The sequence below is a fragment of the Phacochoerus africanus genome, chromosome 14 (assembly GCF_016906955.1).
Source record: "Phacochoerus africanus isolate WHEZ1 chromosome 14, ROS_Pafr_v1, whole genome shotgun sequence".
NCBI lineage: Eukaryota > Metazoa > Chordata > Mammalia > Artiodactyla > Suidae > Phacochoerus > Phacochoerus africanus.
Window position 1 is genome coordinate 5,720,845 of NC_062557.1, and position 15,619 is coordinate 5,736,463.

The 15,619-nt window shown below is 55.9% G+C and overlaps 1 protein-coding gene across 1 annotated transcript in view; it reads right to left on the minus strand.

The window, feature by feature from the left end:
* MYO15B (myosin XVB) overlaps positions 1-15,619 on the minus strand; it is a 34,873-nt gene that overhangs the window by 16,915 nt on the left and 2,339 nt on the right. Inside the window, exons 2-21 of the mRNA XM_047758695.1 lie at positions 15,337-15,400; positions 15,015-15,124; positions 14,772-14,846; positions 14,357-14,453; positions 14,055-14,158; positions 13,836-13,899; positions 13,559-13,672; positions 13,298-13,459; positions 12,326-12,439; positions 12,157-12,215; positions 11,948-12,080; positions 11,012-11,107; positions 10,628-10,759; positions 7,826-7,951; positions 4,074-4,151; positions 3,771-3,886; positions 3,638-3,683; positions 3,377-3,501; positions 2,850-2,967; positions 2,448-2,611 (exon numbers count right to left, since the gene is read on the minus strand). Coding sequence (XP_047614651.1) covers positions 2,448-2,611; positions 2,850-2,967; positions 3,377-3,501; positions 3,638-3,683; positions 3,771-3,886; positions 4,074-4,151; positions 7,826-7,951; positions 10,628-10,759; positions 11,012-11,107; positions 11,948-12,080; positions 12,157-12,215; positions 12,326-12,439; positions 13,298-13,459; positions 13,559-13,672; positions 13,836-13,899; positions 14,055-14,158; positions 14,357-14,453; positions 14,772-14,846; positions 15,015-15,124; positions 15,337-15,400 — 2,097 coding nt within the window. The remainder of the gene's footprint in view (positions 1-2,447; positions 2,612-2,849; positions 2,968-3,376; positions 3,502-3,637; positions 3,684-3,770; positions 3,887-4,073; positions 4,152-7,825; positions 7,952-10,627; positions 10,760-11,011; positions 11,108-11,947; positions 12,081-12,156; positions 12,216-12,325; positions 12,440-13,297; positions 13,460-13,558; positions 13,673-13,835; positions 13,900-14,054; positions 14,159-14,356; positions 14,454-14,771; positions 14,847-15,014; positions 15,125-15,336; positions 15,401-15,619) is intronic.

Here is a 15,619-nt window from a genome sequence, read left to right on the forward strand (position 1 = left end):
CCCACGTTGCTGTGGCTCTGGCGTAGGCCGGTGGCTACAGCTCCGATTCGACCCCCTAGCCTGGGAACCTCTGCATGCCTCAGGAGCGGCCCTAGAAAAGGCAAAAAGACAAAAAAGAAAAAAAAAGATCTGAGACTCTGGAGCTGACCACCTGGGTTCAGACCACCTGTCCTTCTGGCCATCCAGGCAATGAAACCAATTTCAGCCAGAAAAAAGACAGGAGGTCCTGACCCATGTTCTGACATGAATGAACCCTGACAACGTTATGCTTCGTGCAGTAAGCCAGACAGAAAGGGAAATACTGGGGGAGTTCCCTTGTGGTGCAGTGGGTTAAAACCCCCTCATTGTCACTGCTGTGACATGGGTTCAATCCCTGGCCCAGGAACTTCCAAGTGTCACAGGCAAAAAAACAGAAGGAAATATTGCATGAGTCAACTTAGATGACATATCTCAACCAGGCAAACTCACAGAAACAGAAAGTAGACAAGAGGTTACCCAGGGCGAGAGGGAAGAGAGAGCGGGGAATCGCTGCTGAACCGGTTACAGAGTTCCTGCTAGTGATGAAAATGGCTTGGAGGAGTTCCCGTCGTGCCTCAGTGGTTAACAAACCCAACTGGTATCCACGAGGATGCGGGTTCGATCCCTGGCCCCGCTCAGCGGGTTAAGGATCCGGTGTTGCTGTGAACTGTGGTGTAGGTCACAGACATGGCTTGGATCCTGTGTTGCTGTGGCTGTGGTGTAGACCGGCAGCTGTAGCTCCGACTGGACCCCTAGCCTGGGAACCTCCATATGCCATGGGTACGGTCCTAAAACAACAACAACAAAAACAAAAAAAAAGGAAGGAGAAGAAAACGTTTTGGAAACAGAGGTGAGGGGTACCCCCTCTGCAGGGCTTCTGTGGTGTCCACGGCTCTGCTGTCATTTTGTTCTCAGTGCTTTAACAATCCCCTTTGGGGTGACAGCAGCTGGTTTACCAGCTGCATTTGACTCCCCAGCTGGCCTGGGAGGCGCCCTCTCTGCCTTCGCCCCTGCGTCACCAGCATCTGGCCCGGGCGGGACGGAGACGATGGTCCACCCACAGCCGCCGGCGGATGCGGCAGGTGGGGCGGCGAAGGGGGGGCAGGGCGGAGCTGACAGGTGAGAAGGCCGAGGGAGCATCGGCAGACCAAGGAGGCCAAGAGCCTGGAGTGGAAACGGCCGCCCTGAATTGAGGCGGGAGAGGTAGGCAGGGCCTCACACAACCTGAGTCACACTTGCTAGCCCTTCTTTTTATTGTCGCACCTATGGTATATGGAGGTTCCCAGGCTAGGGGTCGAATTGGAACCCCCAGCCACCAGCCTACGTCACAGCCACAGCAATGTGGATCCGAGCCCCATCTATGACCTACACCGCAGCTTGTGGCAATGCTGGATTCTTAACCCACTGAGCGAGGACACTGTATCAGGTTCTTAACCAGCTGAGCCACACAACAGCAACTCCCAAGTCACCCTTTTAAAAGTATTCTTTTTTTTTTTTTTTGTCTTTTTGTCTTTTCTAGGCCTGCACCCACGGCATATGGAGGTTCCCAGGCTAGGGGGTCGAATCGGAGCTGTAGCTGCTGGCCTACACTACAGCCACAGCCAAATGGGATCTGAGCCACATCTGTGACCTATACCACAGCTCACAGCAATGCCGGATCCTTAACCCACTAAGCGAGGCCAGGGATCGAACCCGCAACCTCATGGTTCCTAGTCGGATTTGTTAACCACTAGAGCCATGATGGCAACTCCTAAAAGAGTATTCTTGATGCAGAGTGGAGAACAGACTAAAAAAAAATAGTCAAGGAGTCAAGACCACAGATTTGAGGAATTCCCTGGTGGCTCAGCAGGCTAAGGATCTGGTGCTGTCATTTCAGTGGCCTGGGTAGCAGGTTTGATCCCTGGCCCAAGACTTTCCACAGGCCATGGGTACAGCCAAAAACATTAGAAGATTTTTTTTTTTTGTCTTTTTGCCATTCCTTGGGCCGCTCCCGTGGCATATGGAGGTTCCCAAGCTAGGGGTTGAATTGGAGCTGTAGCCACCGGCCTACACCAGAGCCACAGCAACGCGGGATCCGAGCCGCATCTGCAACCTACACCACAGCTCATGGCAACGCCGGATCGTTAATCCACTGAGCAAGGGCAGGGACCGAACCTGCAACCTCATGGTTCCTAGTCGGATTCGTTAACCACTGAGCCACGACAAGAACTCCAGAAGATTTTTTTTAAAAGACTACAGATTTGAGTAGCCCCGACAGGTAATGAGCTGCTTGTGACAGAGGGTATTCAAGCAGAAACTGCATGGGTATGGGTGGGGATGCTGTCAAGAAGAGTCCAGTGCCAATGGGATGCAGGCAGACTTGCCTCAAGGGCCTACGACCCACCCCACCACCTTGGAGGAGGCTTACAGCCTCACCCCACCCTGCAGACCTGGTTTGGAGCCCACGCACGTGAGCCTGCATTCGTGGAAGGAGACGGAGGCGCTGGCAGGAGATGCAGACACGGAGGCCTCGGTGCAGGGTGAGCAGGGCCTGGGTGCGCTGCTCGGTCCGGTGCTGCTCCAGCTGCTGCCAGCCTGGCTCTCGCAGCAGAACCTGGGGGCACAGGTTTGGGCTGGAGGCAGGCCAGGCTGGGTACCAAGTGGCCAGGGCCCCCCATCTTTCTCCCAATGCTTCAGCCTCCTTCCTTCGATTCTATTGGGGTGCCCAGGACAGCCAGCCCCACCCCAAATCTCCCCGCCACCCAGAGGGACCACCAAATGCTGAGTAAGTGCCAGAATGCTCCTCCCCCTTTCTAGCCATGCCCGCCACCCTGCAGGTACGCATCACTCACCTGGGTGGCTCCCAGGTGACAGAGGTCGGATTTAGCCCCGAGCACCTGGCTTAGGATGGTGCCACATTGCTCCCTGTCAGAGAGCTCTCCCTGCCCCTCTGTCCTCAGGGCCCGGAACCTGCCCCAAGGACAGAGAACTGAGGTCGGAACAAGCAAAGCAGGGACCCTTCTCCACACTCATTTGATACCCGAGCCCCTTGGGCTCTATTCAGTCAGTAAGTCATTCAACAATGCTTTGGAAAGCACCTACTATGTGCCGGGCACCCAGGAGAGTTTCGCTCAAAGGAGGAGGGGTGGGTGAATGCGTGGAGGGGTACAGGGGTGATGAAGACGAAAGGAAACAGGGATGGAAGGAGAGAGGAGAAGGGAGGGAGGGAGGGAGGGATGGTTGGACGTCAGGCCCAGGGTCCCTGGGGAGGTGGGTCTGGTTCCAGCCTGAAGGAGCCCCAGTCCCCCAGTCGGCCTTCCTAGGGAGTCCTGGCCCTGAAGCACCCGCATCCTTGCCTGCCCCCATCCTGGGGCCCTACCTGGCCAGGAAGAGCCGGAAGGGCACACGGATGGGGAAATTGGTGCTGCGGGTACACACAGCCTCCAGGACGCCCGCCTGGCGCAGCTGCTCTGCCACGTGTCCCACATCAAAGAGGCCCGGAAGCTGTGGCCATGGGGACAGAGCCCGGGACAGCTGGAGTCGGGGACGGGGGGAGCTCAAAGCGTGGGGGCCGAGGGGCAGGGCACGAGGAGGGAGAGGGCGGCTGCGAAGCGCAGGGCCAGGCGCTGAGAGAGCTCACCTTCCCCGGGTTGGGGCTGAGACACTGGATGGCATAGACATGGCTCCTGGGGGGTGGAGGGAGGTCACTGAGCACAGACTGGCCCCCCACTCAAACTCCCTGGGGTCAGGGGTCGGGGGGGCACTATTCTCACCTGCCAAGCTGGGCTATGAGGTCCCCCAGGGAACGCTGGAAGCGAGAGGCCAGTGTGGGTTTGCCTCGACCTCCCCTGGACTCAGGCTCTGCTTCCTGGAACAGGCTGCCCACCAGCTGTGGGGTCAAAAGGCGCCCAGCTGGCTCACCTGGGCCCGTCCGCCCCCCGGGGAGCCAGGCTGGGCCAGCCAAAGGTTCAAGGTGCCAGTATCATGAAGGCAAGCCCCTGGCCAAGTCTGTGTGGGTGAGGAGAGCAGAATGGGGGGACAGAGTTTGGGGGGGGGGGGACGCCTGGCAGAGGCACCTGGAGCCGGCTCTGGGCGAGCATTTCCACCACGGCAGGGTCAAGGTCATCCCGGTTTCTGTTTAAAAACTTGTGAACCTGCAAGATATAATGTGGGCTCAGGAGGGGAAGCCAAGGAGGGAAGGCCGGGTGTGGAGGCCTGTCCCTTTGTCAGAGTGTCCAGCCTCTCCCCTCCGAGTTAAAGGCACCTTTGAAGTTGGGCGCTTATCTCAGGCCATATACCAAAATTCACTCAAAATGAATGGATCAAAGACCTCTAGGTAAGACCTGGAGCTATAAAACTCTTGGAAGAGAACCAAGGGAGAAAGTTTCATGACATTGGACTTGGCGATGATTTCCTAAAAGCACAGGCAACAGAAGAAAAAATAGGTAAAGCCTCGATTACATCTGAATGAAAAACTACAGTGCATTAAAATATAGTATTAAGCGAGTGAAAGGTGGAGTTCCCGTCGTGGCGCAGCGGAAACGAATCCGACTAGGAACCATGAGGTTGCGGGTTCCATCCCTGGCCTCACTCAGTGGGTGAAGGATCTGGCATTGCCCTGAGCTGTGGTGTCGATCGCAGATGTGGCTCGGAGCTAGCATTTCGGTGGCTCTGGCAATAGGCTGGCAGCTATAGCTCTGATTGGACCCCTAGCCTGGGAACCTCCATATGCCGCTAGTGCAGCCCTAAACAAAAAAAGCAAAAAAAAAAAAAAAAAGAGAGAGAGAGAGAGTGAAAGGCAACCCACAAATGGGAAAAAAAATCACAGATTGGATAAGGGATTGATATCCAGATTATGCAGAGAACTCTTACACCTCAACAAGGACAAAAACAACTCCACTCAAAGAGAGGCAGGAGTTCCCGCTGCAGAGCATTGGAAATGAATCCGGCTCGTTTTCATGAGGACACATGTTCAATCCCTGGCCTCGCTCAGTGGGTTAAGGATCCAGGGGTGCCGTGAGCTGTGGTGTAAGTTGAAGGTGTGGCTTGGATATGGTGTTGCTATGGCTGTGGTGTAGGCCGGCAGCTACAGCTCCGATCAGACCCCTAGCCTGGGAACCTCCATATCTTGCAGGTGCAGCTCTAAAAAGACAAAAAAAAAAGGTGGAAAATAACAAGTACTGGCAAGGATGCAGAGAAACTGGGATCCTCAGGCATTCCTGGTGGGAGTATAAAATGGTGCAGCCACTGAGGAAAGTGGTTTGATGGCTCCTCAAAAAGGAAACACAGAATTACCACGTGACCCAGCACACCCACTCCTAGGTAAATATGCAAAAGAACTGAAAGCAGAGGAGCTCCCTTCATCGCTCAGCAGTTAATGAACCAACTAGGATCCATGAAGACGCGAGTTTGATTCCTGGCCTCGCTCAGTGGGTTAAGGATCCAGCATTGCTGTGAGCTGTGGTGTAGGTCTCACAGACATGGCTTGGAGCCTGTGTTGCTGTGGCTGTGGTGTAGGCCGGCAGCTGTAGCTCCAATTCAGCCCCTAGCCTGGGAACCTCCATGTGCCATGGATGTGGCCCTAAAAAACAAAAAAGAAAAAAAAAAATTGAAAGCAGAGACTTGAGCAGTTACTTGTACACACATGTTCATAGCAGCACAGTTCAAAAGAGCCAAAGGGTGGAAACAGAGTAAGTGTCCACCAATGGATGATGGATAATCAAAATGTGGCCTCCATACAATAGAATATTATTTGGCCGTAAAAAGGAAGGGAATTCTGATACGTGCTACATCATGGATGAATCTTGGAAATATTATGCTTAGTGCAATAGGTCAGACACACAAGGATTGTGTGTGTTATGATTCCACTGACATAAGATGCCTGGAATAGGCAAATTTATAAGATACAGAAAAATTAGCTATGACCAGAGGCTGGAGGTGGGGAATTAGGGAGTTAGTATTTAATGGGCACGGAGTTTTGTTTGGGATGAAAAAAGTTCTGGAAAAGGATTGTAGTGCTGGTTATACAACATCATGAGTGTATTTAATGGAGTTCCCGTCGTGGCTCAGTGGTTAATGAATCCAACTAGGAACCATGAGTTGTGGGAACCACGAGGTTGCAGGTTCAATCCCTGGCCTTGCTCAGTGGGTTAAGGATCCGGCGTTGTTGTGAGTTGTGGTGTAGCTCGCCGACACGGCTCAGATCCTGCGTAGCTGTGGCTCTGGTGTAGACCGGCAGCTACAGCCCTGATTAGACCCCTAGCCTGGGAACTTCCATCTGCTGTGGGTATGGCCCTAAAAAGAAAAAAAAAAAAGTAAAATCACTTAGAAATGGTAGAAATGGTAAATTTTTTGTTATGTATGTTTTACCACATTAATTTATTTAGCCAAATGCTTAAGCTGCTGCACCACAAGGGAGCTCCGATACCATGCTCTTCTAATTACTAGAACTTTAAAATGTGTTAATATCTGGTAGAGGAAATTCCTCCATAATCCTTTGATTTTCAGTATCTTATTGGCTCGTCTCATGCATTTCTCTTCCAGATTATACTACAGAATTTTTTTTCATTTTTGGCTGCCCCCTAGCATATGGGCCAGTTGCAACCTATGCCACAGCTGCAGCATTGCCAGATCCTTAACCCACTATGCCAAGCCAGGGATTGAACCTATGTCCCAGCACTCCAGAGACACCACCGATCCTGTTGCACCACAGCGGGAACACCTATACTTCAGGATAATTTTGTGAAAACCTATTTCTTCTTCTCGTAAAAAACTCATTGGAGCATTGCCTGGACTTGCATGACTTTTCTAGATGAACTGGGAAAGCGCAAATACAGGCTGCTCAACAGGAACGTGGCTCGTTCCTCCATTTTGGTCTTTTTTCGTGACTTTCAATGTTACAGTTTCATAGTTTTCTGGGGTTTTTTTTTTTTTGTCTTTTTTTTAATGGCCACACCTGCGGCACATGGAAACTCCTGGCCCCGGGGTCAAATCAGCTGCAGGCCTACACCACAGCCACAGCAGCACGGGATCGGACCCGCATCTGTGCCTATGCCTCAGCTTGTGGCACTGCAGAATCCAAGCCACACTTGCGACGTGGGCTAAACTTTTGTGGCAGCGCCAGATCCTTAACCCACAGAGAGTCCAGGGATCGAACTCTCATCCTCATGGAGACGATATCGGGGTTCCCAAGCCGCTGAGCTGCAACAGGAACTCCCTCACAGTTTTCTTTCATTCAATCTCCTTGTGTTTTTTTTTTTTTTTCCATACGTTGATTTTTTTTGAGGTATAATGTACATCTACTCCTTGTGTTTCTTGTTTGAGTAACTCCTGGCTAGTTCATATGTTTGCTTCTACAATGAGAGCGTGTCACCTCCTCCAGGAAACCCACCTGACTTACCCCACCTCAAACCAGTCACATAGTCCTACCGTTTGTACCAGGCCCCCTGGCCTCAGCAGCTCTCCTCCTGTGTGGGTGTCGAGTCACCACAAGGGGGAGAGGACAGCGCCTTCAGGGAGCACCCACGCCAGGCACCTGCCCTGCCATTTCCCCGTAGTTGTATTAACCTGCAGGACGATGCTGCAGGACAGGCTCCCATTCCCATTTTACAGACGAGGCAATGGTGGCTCAGACGAAGTCAGCTGGCTGAGGTTATCAGGGTCAGGACTCACCCCTATGCTCTGCCCCTCGACTCCCCCCCGCCTCCCAACGCTCACCAAGACCTCAGGAAATCCTGTGCTGGGTGAGGCTGAGGGCCAGGAAGAGGCCTCCCCACTCTCCCGCCTCACCTGTCAGGGTCACGCCGCCCTCACAGATCCGCCCTGATACCTGGTATGTGACGGTCCCGGCGAAATGCTGCACAGTGAAGACAGGAAGGGGCAGCTGGGGCTTGGCGTAGAGCGGGTGGTCGCCATGGTGGTAGTGGCACTTTTGGAGAAAGTTATGGTCTGTGGCCTGATAAGAGCAAGAGCTTCTCAGCCCTTTGCAGGGGCTGTTCTCCCACTGGGACTGAGCTTCCTCCCGGCCCCCAAACCACAGACACGCAGCAAAAGGGGAGCTTTGGGCGCCAACCTTCTTTTTCAGGAAGAGTCGCCCATATCTGCTTCTTTACAAAGAGCATGGCCTCTGTTCCATGGACAATTTTTTATTTTTGTTTTTTAGGGCTGCACCCAAGGCATAGGGAGGTTCCCAGGCTAGGGGTTGAATCGGAGCTACAGCTGCCGGCCTACACCACAGCCACAACAATGTAGGATCCAAGCCATGTCTGTGACCTACACCTCAGCTCTCGGCAACACTGGATCCTTAACCCACTGAGCGAGGCCAGGGATCGAACCTGCGTCCTCATGGATACAAGTCAGATTTGTTTCCACTGTGCCACAATGGGAACTCCCCCCAGACCATTCTGAACAATCAGTTCCCACTTGAGAAAGATACAGCAGCCTCCCATACAGAAACCACCTTGGCCAATAGGCGCTGTGGTGGCTCAGAGGACCCCTGATGTAATTATTGGAAAGAAATGGGCCCAGGGGATGGAAGGCAAATTTAGCAATCACTCCCAGGAGTCTCATCTCACAATTACAGGTGTTTCCTCCCCCCCCCCCTCCACCACCGTGGCATGTGGAGGTTCCTGGGCCAGGGATCAAACCCACATCACAGCAGCAACAACGCGGGATCCTTAACACACGGAGCCACTGAGGAATTCCGACAGGTGTTTCTAAACAAATCTGTCAAGGACACTTTTAAAAAGCCACCGAGTAAGAGGTTACTTTCTGAAGCTTAGGAACTTAAACAACAAATACTTGGGGAAAGGGAACTTATTTAGGAAGAGGAACCTGCTGCTTGGAGAAATAATTCCAGGATCAACACCCAACACCGCCTTGAGAAGTGCTCTTTCAAATGATGGAGACTCGGAGTTCCCGTCGTGGCGCAGTGGTTAACGAGTCCGACCAGGAACCATGAGGTTGCGGGTTCAGTCCCAGCCCTCGCTCAGCGGGTTAAGGATCCGGCGTTGCCGTGAGCTGTGGTGTAGGTTGCAGATGCGGCTCAGATCCTGCGTTGCTGTGGCTGTGGCTGTGGCGTAGGCCGGTGGCTACAGCTCTGATTCGACCCCTAGCCTGGGAACCTCCATATGCCACAGGAGCGGCCCAAGAAATGGCAAAAAGACCAAAAAAAAAAAAAAAATGGAGACTCAAGGCGGGGCTGAGTGTGTCAGCCCAGGTCAGAGGGTCCCAGCCATCAAAGACTCCTGGGACCAGTTTCAACACTCTATGAAGCATTATGAACTGGGGAAAGCAATCATTTATGAAGGAACACCCTGTTTACCTAATGAGGGATTGCAAATATGTGCGACTGTTAGGAAATGAATGTTAGGAGTCCCTGCGGTGACCCAGCGGGTTCAGGATCCCGCGTTGCCTCCGCGGCAGCGTGGGTTCGATCCCAGGGTGGGAAACATCCCCATGCAGTCGGTGTGGCCAAGAAAGAGAAGTGAATGATAATACTTTAATGTTCCTATTACACTGATCAATGAACTATCATCACGTTTGAGTACTTCACCGTTATTTTTCACCTCTCATTTTCGACCTCTAATTGGGGAAAGAGAGGTCATTTCGTATTTGGCTTCCATGGCCTTGGGTCCTCGAGAAGAATCAAACCCCTGGCATGCCCTCACGGCCCCGTACTTACCCACTGAGCCATACAGATGTGGTTTTTTATTTGATTCTATGCGTGTGTGTGTTTTTAGCTAATACCTCTCTCCTGCTATAGTGCAGCCTCTAAGAGGGCAAGAATGGGTCTGTTTTTGCTCATGTTTTTAATCTCCAGCACAGCACATGGCACATGCACTTGATATTTAAGGAATACTTAAACACATGCCAGGCGCTGTGGACAGGGCTGGAACCCTTCAGACGGAGCCTAGCCCTTGCAGAGCTCCGTCTAGTTCAGGGCAAAGAGTCAATGAATAAATAAACGGTGTCCTTGCTCGTGGACACGAGTGTTAGAAAAACAGAAAGTGGGAGTTCCCGTCGTGGCGCAGTGGTTAACGAATCCGACTAAGAACCATGAGGTTGTGGGTTCGATCCCTGCCCTTGCTCAGTGGGTTAACGATGCGGCGTTGCCGTGAGCTGTGGTGTAGGTTGCAGACGCGGCTCAGATCCCGTGTTGCTGTGGCTCTGGCATAGGCCGGTGGCTACAGCTCCGATTAGACCCCTAGCCTGGGGACCTCCATATGCCGTGGGAGCGGCCCAAGAAATAGCAAAAAGACAAAAAAAAAAAAAAAGAAAGAAAAAAAGAAAAACAGAAAGTAACGGAGAGGCTGGAGTGTATCGAGGGAGCTATTGACACAGGGGTGGGAGGAAGGCAGTCCCTCAGGAGCCCTGCACAGTCCCCACCACCCTGCCCTTCAGGCTCTACCGTTCCCCTTCTGTGGCCAGAACCAGAGAGCTTGGGCATCCGGCTCATGATCACCCAGAGAAAGGATGGGAATCTGGTTTGGGCATCGCTTTCCCAAGCTGTTCTGGGGCCTGTGGGCAGGGGCCCAGGACCTCAGTACCTTATTGTTCCCCTGGGAAGCCCTGCCTAGTCCAAGCTGGCCATTAGGGCCCCAGCTCCTTGTCCCCAACACTGCAGGCTCACCTGGGACAGCCACGTCTGGGCATCGAGGATACCCAGGAGGCTGTGGGGCTGGTCTGCCAGGAGGCCCAGGCAGGACTCCCGCGGAGGCTGGGGGACGGGCACCCAGGGCAGCAGCTCTCGCCGATGCTCCTCCTGGGAAGAGGCAGCATTTGCCTTACAGGGACCCCCCATGTTCACGGGGGGCCTCATCCGAGCCAGGGCCGGGATGGCCCTCCCATCTTACAGATGGGTACACTGAGGCTCAGAAGGACTGAGATGGCCCACAGCAAGGGGGGGCTTTGGGGCAGAGCTCTGAGCGCAGTGCCCCCTCTTTACCAGGGATGGCCTCTGTCCTGGGAAATAGTTGGGTGTCCCCCTGCCATCTCCATGCCCAGCTCCCCATACCTCCTCCTGGGCCAGCAGCATCTGGCTGGAGAAGAGCTGTAGGCGCTCGCTGGCCAGGTTGTTGCACAGCTGCTCCAGGCCATTGACCCGCAGTGCCTGGGGGTGTGTGGGCAGTGAGGGCGGGCACCCCTATGGGGTCAGGACACAGGCCTGGTGCCCTTCACCCCCTTCCCATGGCTGCCCACACCCTCCCCAGCACTAGGCGGGAATGGTGTCCCAGGGCTGATGCTGCAGCCTCCAGGGTCAAGTCCAAAGACCCTGGCACAGTGTGCAGGTTGCCATGCCCCAGCCAGTCAGGCCTCTCTCTCCAGGAACCCACACCCCTGCCTTCTGCTTCAGCACCACTGTGAGCCTTGGGCCTCGAGTCACAGCCACCCTGTGGTCTGGAAGCACCTAGTTCGCTGGCTATCAGGATCCCACATCCTCATAAGCAGAGCTCTAGGCTGCCACCTCCAGGAAGCCTTCCAGGCTGCTTCTTCTGTGCCCTACCCCCAGCACTTTACCAGTAAGCCCAGCAGAGCTGCCACCTCATGTAGGTTTATATGGGGTTTTGACAGGACCTAAAACACACACAAGTATGCATATCTGCGTGCACACACACACACACACTTGCTATGGTCATTTCTTTCTTTCTCTCTCTCTCTCTCTCTCTCTCTCTCTCCCTCTCCCTCTCTCCCCTCCTCTGGGTACACGAGAGGTGAGGCTGTGGGCTGATCCATGCAAGGGCCTCCCTGCCTTACTGTGCAAGGCCAAGCAGGACAGAACTCTCCAGAAGCGATGTCAGGACCGGACAGGGCAGACAGACCCGTGGACCATCTTATGGTCAACAGGCAAGCAGTGCACGAGTGTCCCCGTCCCCAGGAGAGCGGCTGGGAGCCCCAGAAATAACCAGGATGAGACGGGTACCCCTTCCTGGCCCCCACCCCAAGGGGTGACCTCAAAGCCATAGACGTCCACGACGGTGACAGTGACCACGCTGCCTCCCTCCCCAGGAGGTGCCAGCCGTGCGTTGGTCCTCCTCAGAAGCCAGGCGAAGAGGCGCGAGTACAGGGCCTTGGCCAGGGCGTCCCTGTGGGCGTGGTGAGTGAGCCTCAGGCAGCGGGGCTCCAGGCCCACGTCTAGCTCTCTCCTGCCCCCAGGGCCACCTGGCATCGATGGCGCTTTCCAGGGGCAGAGATCTCGAGACCTGGCCATAGGGCGTCTCCTAGAGGGCAGAGGATACGTCTGAGGCACATCAGGCCCGAGGCCCATGCTGTGCTCCCCAGGCCTTGGGTGGTCTGGTTAGGCCCCCGCCTCCCCAGGCCTCGAGCTCACCACGACCCTCCTGGTGACAGCCCCCTCCAGGCGCTCGGGCGGCACTCGCAGCAGCCGGGCTGCCGTGTGGATCTCGGCCCAGCTGGACACGGCGGCCACCTCCTGGGACTCCCTCTGGACAGAGGGGGTGGGGAGCGGGGACAGCTCTGCGTGGGGAAGGGCCACATCCCACGGGGCAGGGACAGGGCCTGGCTTCGCCTGGCAAGGTGCCCGCTCCCCCGGAGGTCGATCTGGGCAGGCAGGCGCCGGCTCTGGAGCCCGACGGCCCACAGTGCGAATCCCAACTGGACCTTCCACTAGCTGGGGGGCCCTGACACGTCTTTCTCCCCCTCTGAGCCCCCACCGTCCTACCGTTAAAGGGAGAGTAACCCCCTTGAAGCTCCAGCGTTGTCAGGAGCCGTGAATTAGAAAATACATGGAAAGTGATTTACACAAGGCGGGTACATGATAGCTGCTCGATTAAGGCCAAGTCCCCTTCTGAGGGTGGCAGCTGAGGGGGACAGGATTGGTACAGATGCAGAAAGACCCAGGCCCCACTTTTCTCATCTACACCACGGGAGTCCATCTGCTTCCCAGGGCAGTGGTGAGGCCCTGAACAGGACTCAGGGCTCTGTGGTCTCCTACACACAAGCGTTCGGAGTTGCTATGGCTGCTCTAATGATGCACCAGCAATCCAGTGCCTCAGAGGGAGCTCGCCTTTTTTTTTTTATTTTAATTTTTTGCTTTTTAGGGCCGTGCCCACGGCGTATGGAAGTTCCCAAGCTAGGAGTTGAATCAGAGCTGCCGCTGCCAGCCTACACTACAGCCACAGCAATGTGGGATCCGATCCACGTCTGTTACCTACACCACAGCTCACGGCAACGCCTGATCCTTAACCCACTGAGTGAGGTCAGGGATCGAACCTGCATCCTTGTGGATACTAGTCTGGTTTGTTTCCACGGAGCTACAACGGGAACTCCAGAGGGAGCTCACCTCTGAAGAGCAGAAGCAGATATTGCCCAGCTGCAGGACAGTGGCCAGAACAGCCCAGACCGCAGTCAACTCCTCGGCGCACAAGCCCAGCGCCTGCAGGGCCTTCACCAGTCCTGTGAAGTCCTGGGCATCCTCCTTGCCCTGCAGCCTGCAGGCCTGGCCCTGCAGAGGGCAGCAGGGGTGAGGGGGCAGGGGCCAGCCACCAGAGCCTCCCTCTCCAGGCAGGCCCTGTGGCCCAGCACCCAGGGGGCCTTCCCCCACCTGGTTCAGATAGCAGTAGGTCTCTGGCCCCTGGAGGGAGAGCTGCTCCTGCTCCCTGGGGTCCAGCCCTGCCAGCAGCTCATAAAACACATGGAAGCTCCGCTCAGCCTGGGCCTCGGGAGAGAAGGACAGGCTTAGGGGAAGAAGCAGACGGGTCCAGCATCCCAGGGAACAAGGACAAGTCCTGGGGAAGGCAGGCCTGGAGACCGAGGGACCACGGCCCCTTACAGGGACCCCTCCCTCTCTCTCGCTTTCAGAGCAGCAGGGTGGGTCTTACCTGAAACACCACTCTTGAGGTCTCAAGCAGGTAATGTGACACAGAGGCTCCCAGGATGACCCCACTGTGGGCACAGGACACTGGGTGAGGGTGCCCAGGGTACATGCAGCCTGGGGGCCCCCGCTTAGAATCGGACGCACCATGGGCTGGACCCAAGGGTTGGACCCCTGTAAGGGGGGCTGATCACGGGTGCCCCTGCCCCCCAGACCCATCACTCACTGCTGCAGGTGGAGGCACAAGACCTGGCCAAAGCGGCTAGCGTTGGCATTAAGGATCGTCTTGGCATGGCCGAAGCTGCGAAGCACGGGCAGTATGTCGTCCAGCTGGAGGGGGGAGGGGCATTCGAGTGTCCCCTCATCAGGTGTCCCGGCTAAGGACACAACGTACCTGGGAGTTCTGCTGGTCCATGGAGGGTTGGCTCTACCCCGGCCCACCCTGCCCCCACAGTAGGCGAAGCCTGGGGCTGCCCCTTGGCCCAAAGGAGTAGGATGGTCCCTGGAAAATGGCCAGCTACCCCTCACCTGACACCCTCTGTCCCTCGTCTGCTCCTGCTCCAGGCTGCTTAGGAAGTGCACAATCTTTCTGGCAGTTTCTGTCTTCCCAGAGCCGCTGTGCCCACTGTGGGAGGGAGAGGGCTGCCAGGGTCTCCAGGAGAAGGCATAGAGGACAACCCCACCGAGCCCCAAAGTGGGGGTATGCCCACCTGGAAGTGACAGCACCCTCAAGGCGACTCCCAGGAATGTAGACACAGAGACCCAGGGCACAGAGACCAGACAGAAAGTCCCCAAGACGTCATGTTCAAAGGGCACAGTCTTAAGAAGTCCAGAGCTGCTGCCCAGCAATGGACCGGCAGTTTCAAATGCAGACCCCACACCCCTGACTCCTGGCCCTCGGCGTGGCCTGAGGGTTCAGCCGGGCAGGGCAGCCACCACTCACCTGAGGAGGATGGATGTGCCCTGCCCAGCGCTCTGAGACAGGTTACAGGCAGATGCCGCGACAGCAAAGACGTGTCTGGGGAGGAGGGTGGGGGATGAGAAGGTGGCCAGAGACGGGCATCTGGGGCCCTCCTGGGTGTAGGCAGGGCATGCCCACCATCCCTGGGACCTCAACCCATGGGACAAGCTGGGGCTTAGCCACCCAGGGGGGTGAGCGGAGGGCTGGTGGGGCAAATTCACATACGGGGTGGCGTTGGGTGCATTCCTGGGGTGGTAGCTGGCCAGGATTTCGGGTGAGAAGAGAGGCAGGGGCCGGTGGGGGTTCAGAGCGAGCAGGAGAGGCCCCCCAAAGGTCTAGGAAGAAAGTGGAAGCTCTCATCAGAACATGGAGGGAGCAAATGGAAAGGGGCTCCGATTGCCCGGCCCTGCCCTGCTCTGCAGGGCCCCAGGGAGGGTTCAGCATCCAGCGCAGGGAGGGGCAGGAAGGTGGGAGACACTCCAGGGGTGCTAGGGAGCCCTCTGAGCCCAGGGGAAAGGGGACCCCAGCCCCCGTCCCCCATACGTACGTAGATTCGGCCCAGGTGAAACCTCTTCTTGAGGCAGAGCAGCACCGAGCTGTGACACAGGGGCCTGTGGGGAAGCAGGGAGGGGGAGCAGGGAGCGGTGGGCAGAAGGGGGGCCCGGGTTAGCGGTGCCACTGGCTGCAGGGACACTTCTACCAAGTCATGCACCCTCTCCCAGGCCAGGCATAACACAGGGGCTGGTTGCTAAGCAACCTGCCAGCCCCCGGTGGGCATTACAAGCAGAACCAGGCTGCTGACCCAGAGGGAAGCTTTGTGCCAACTAGAG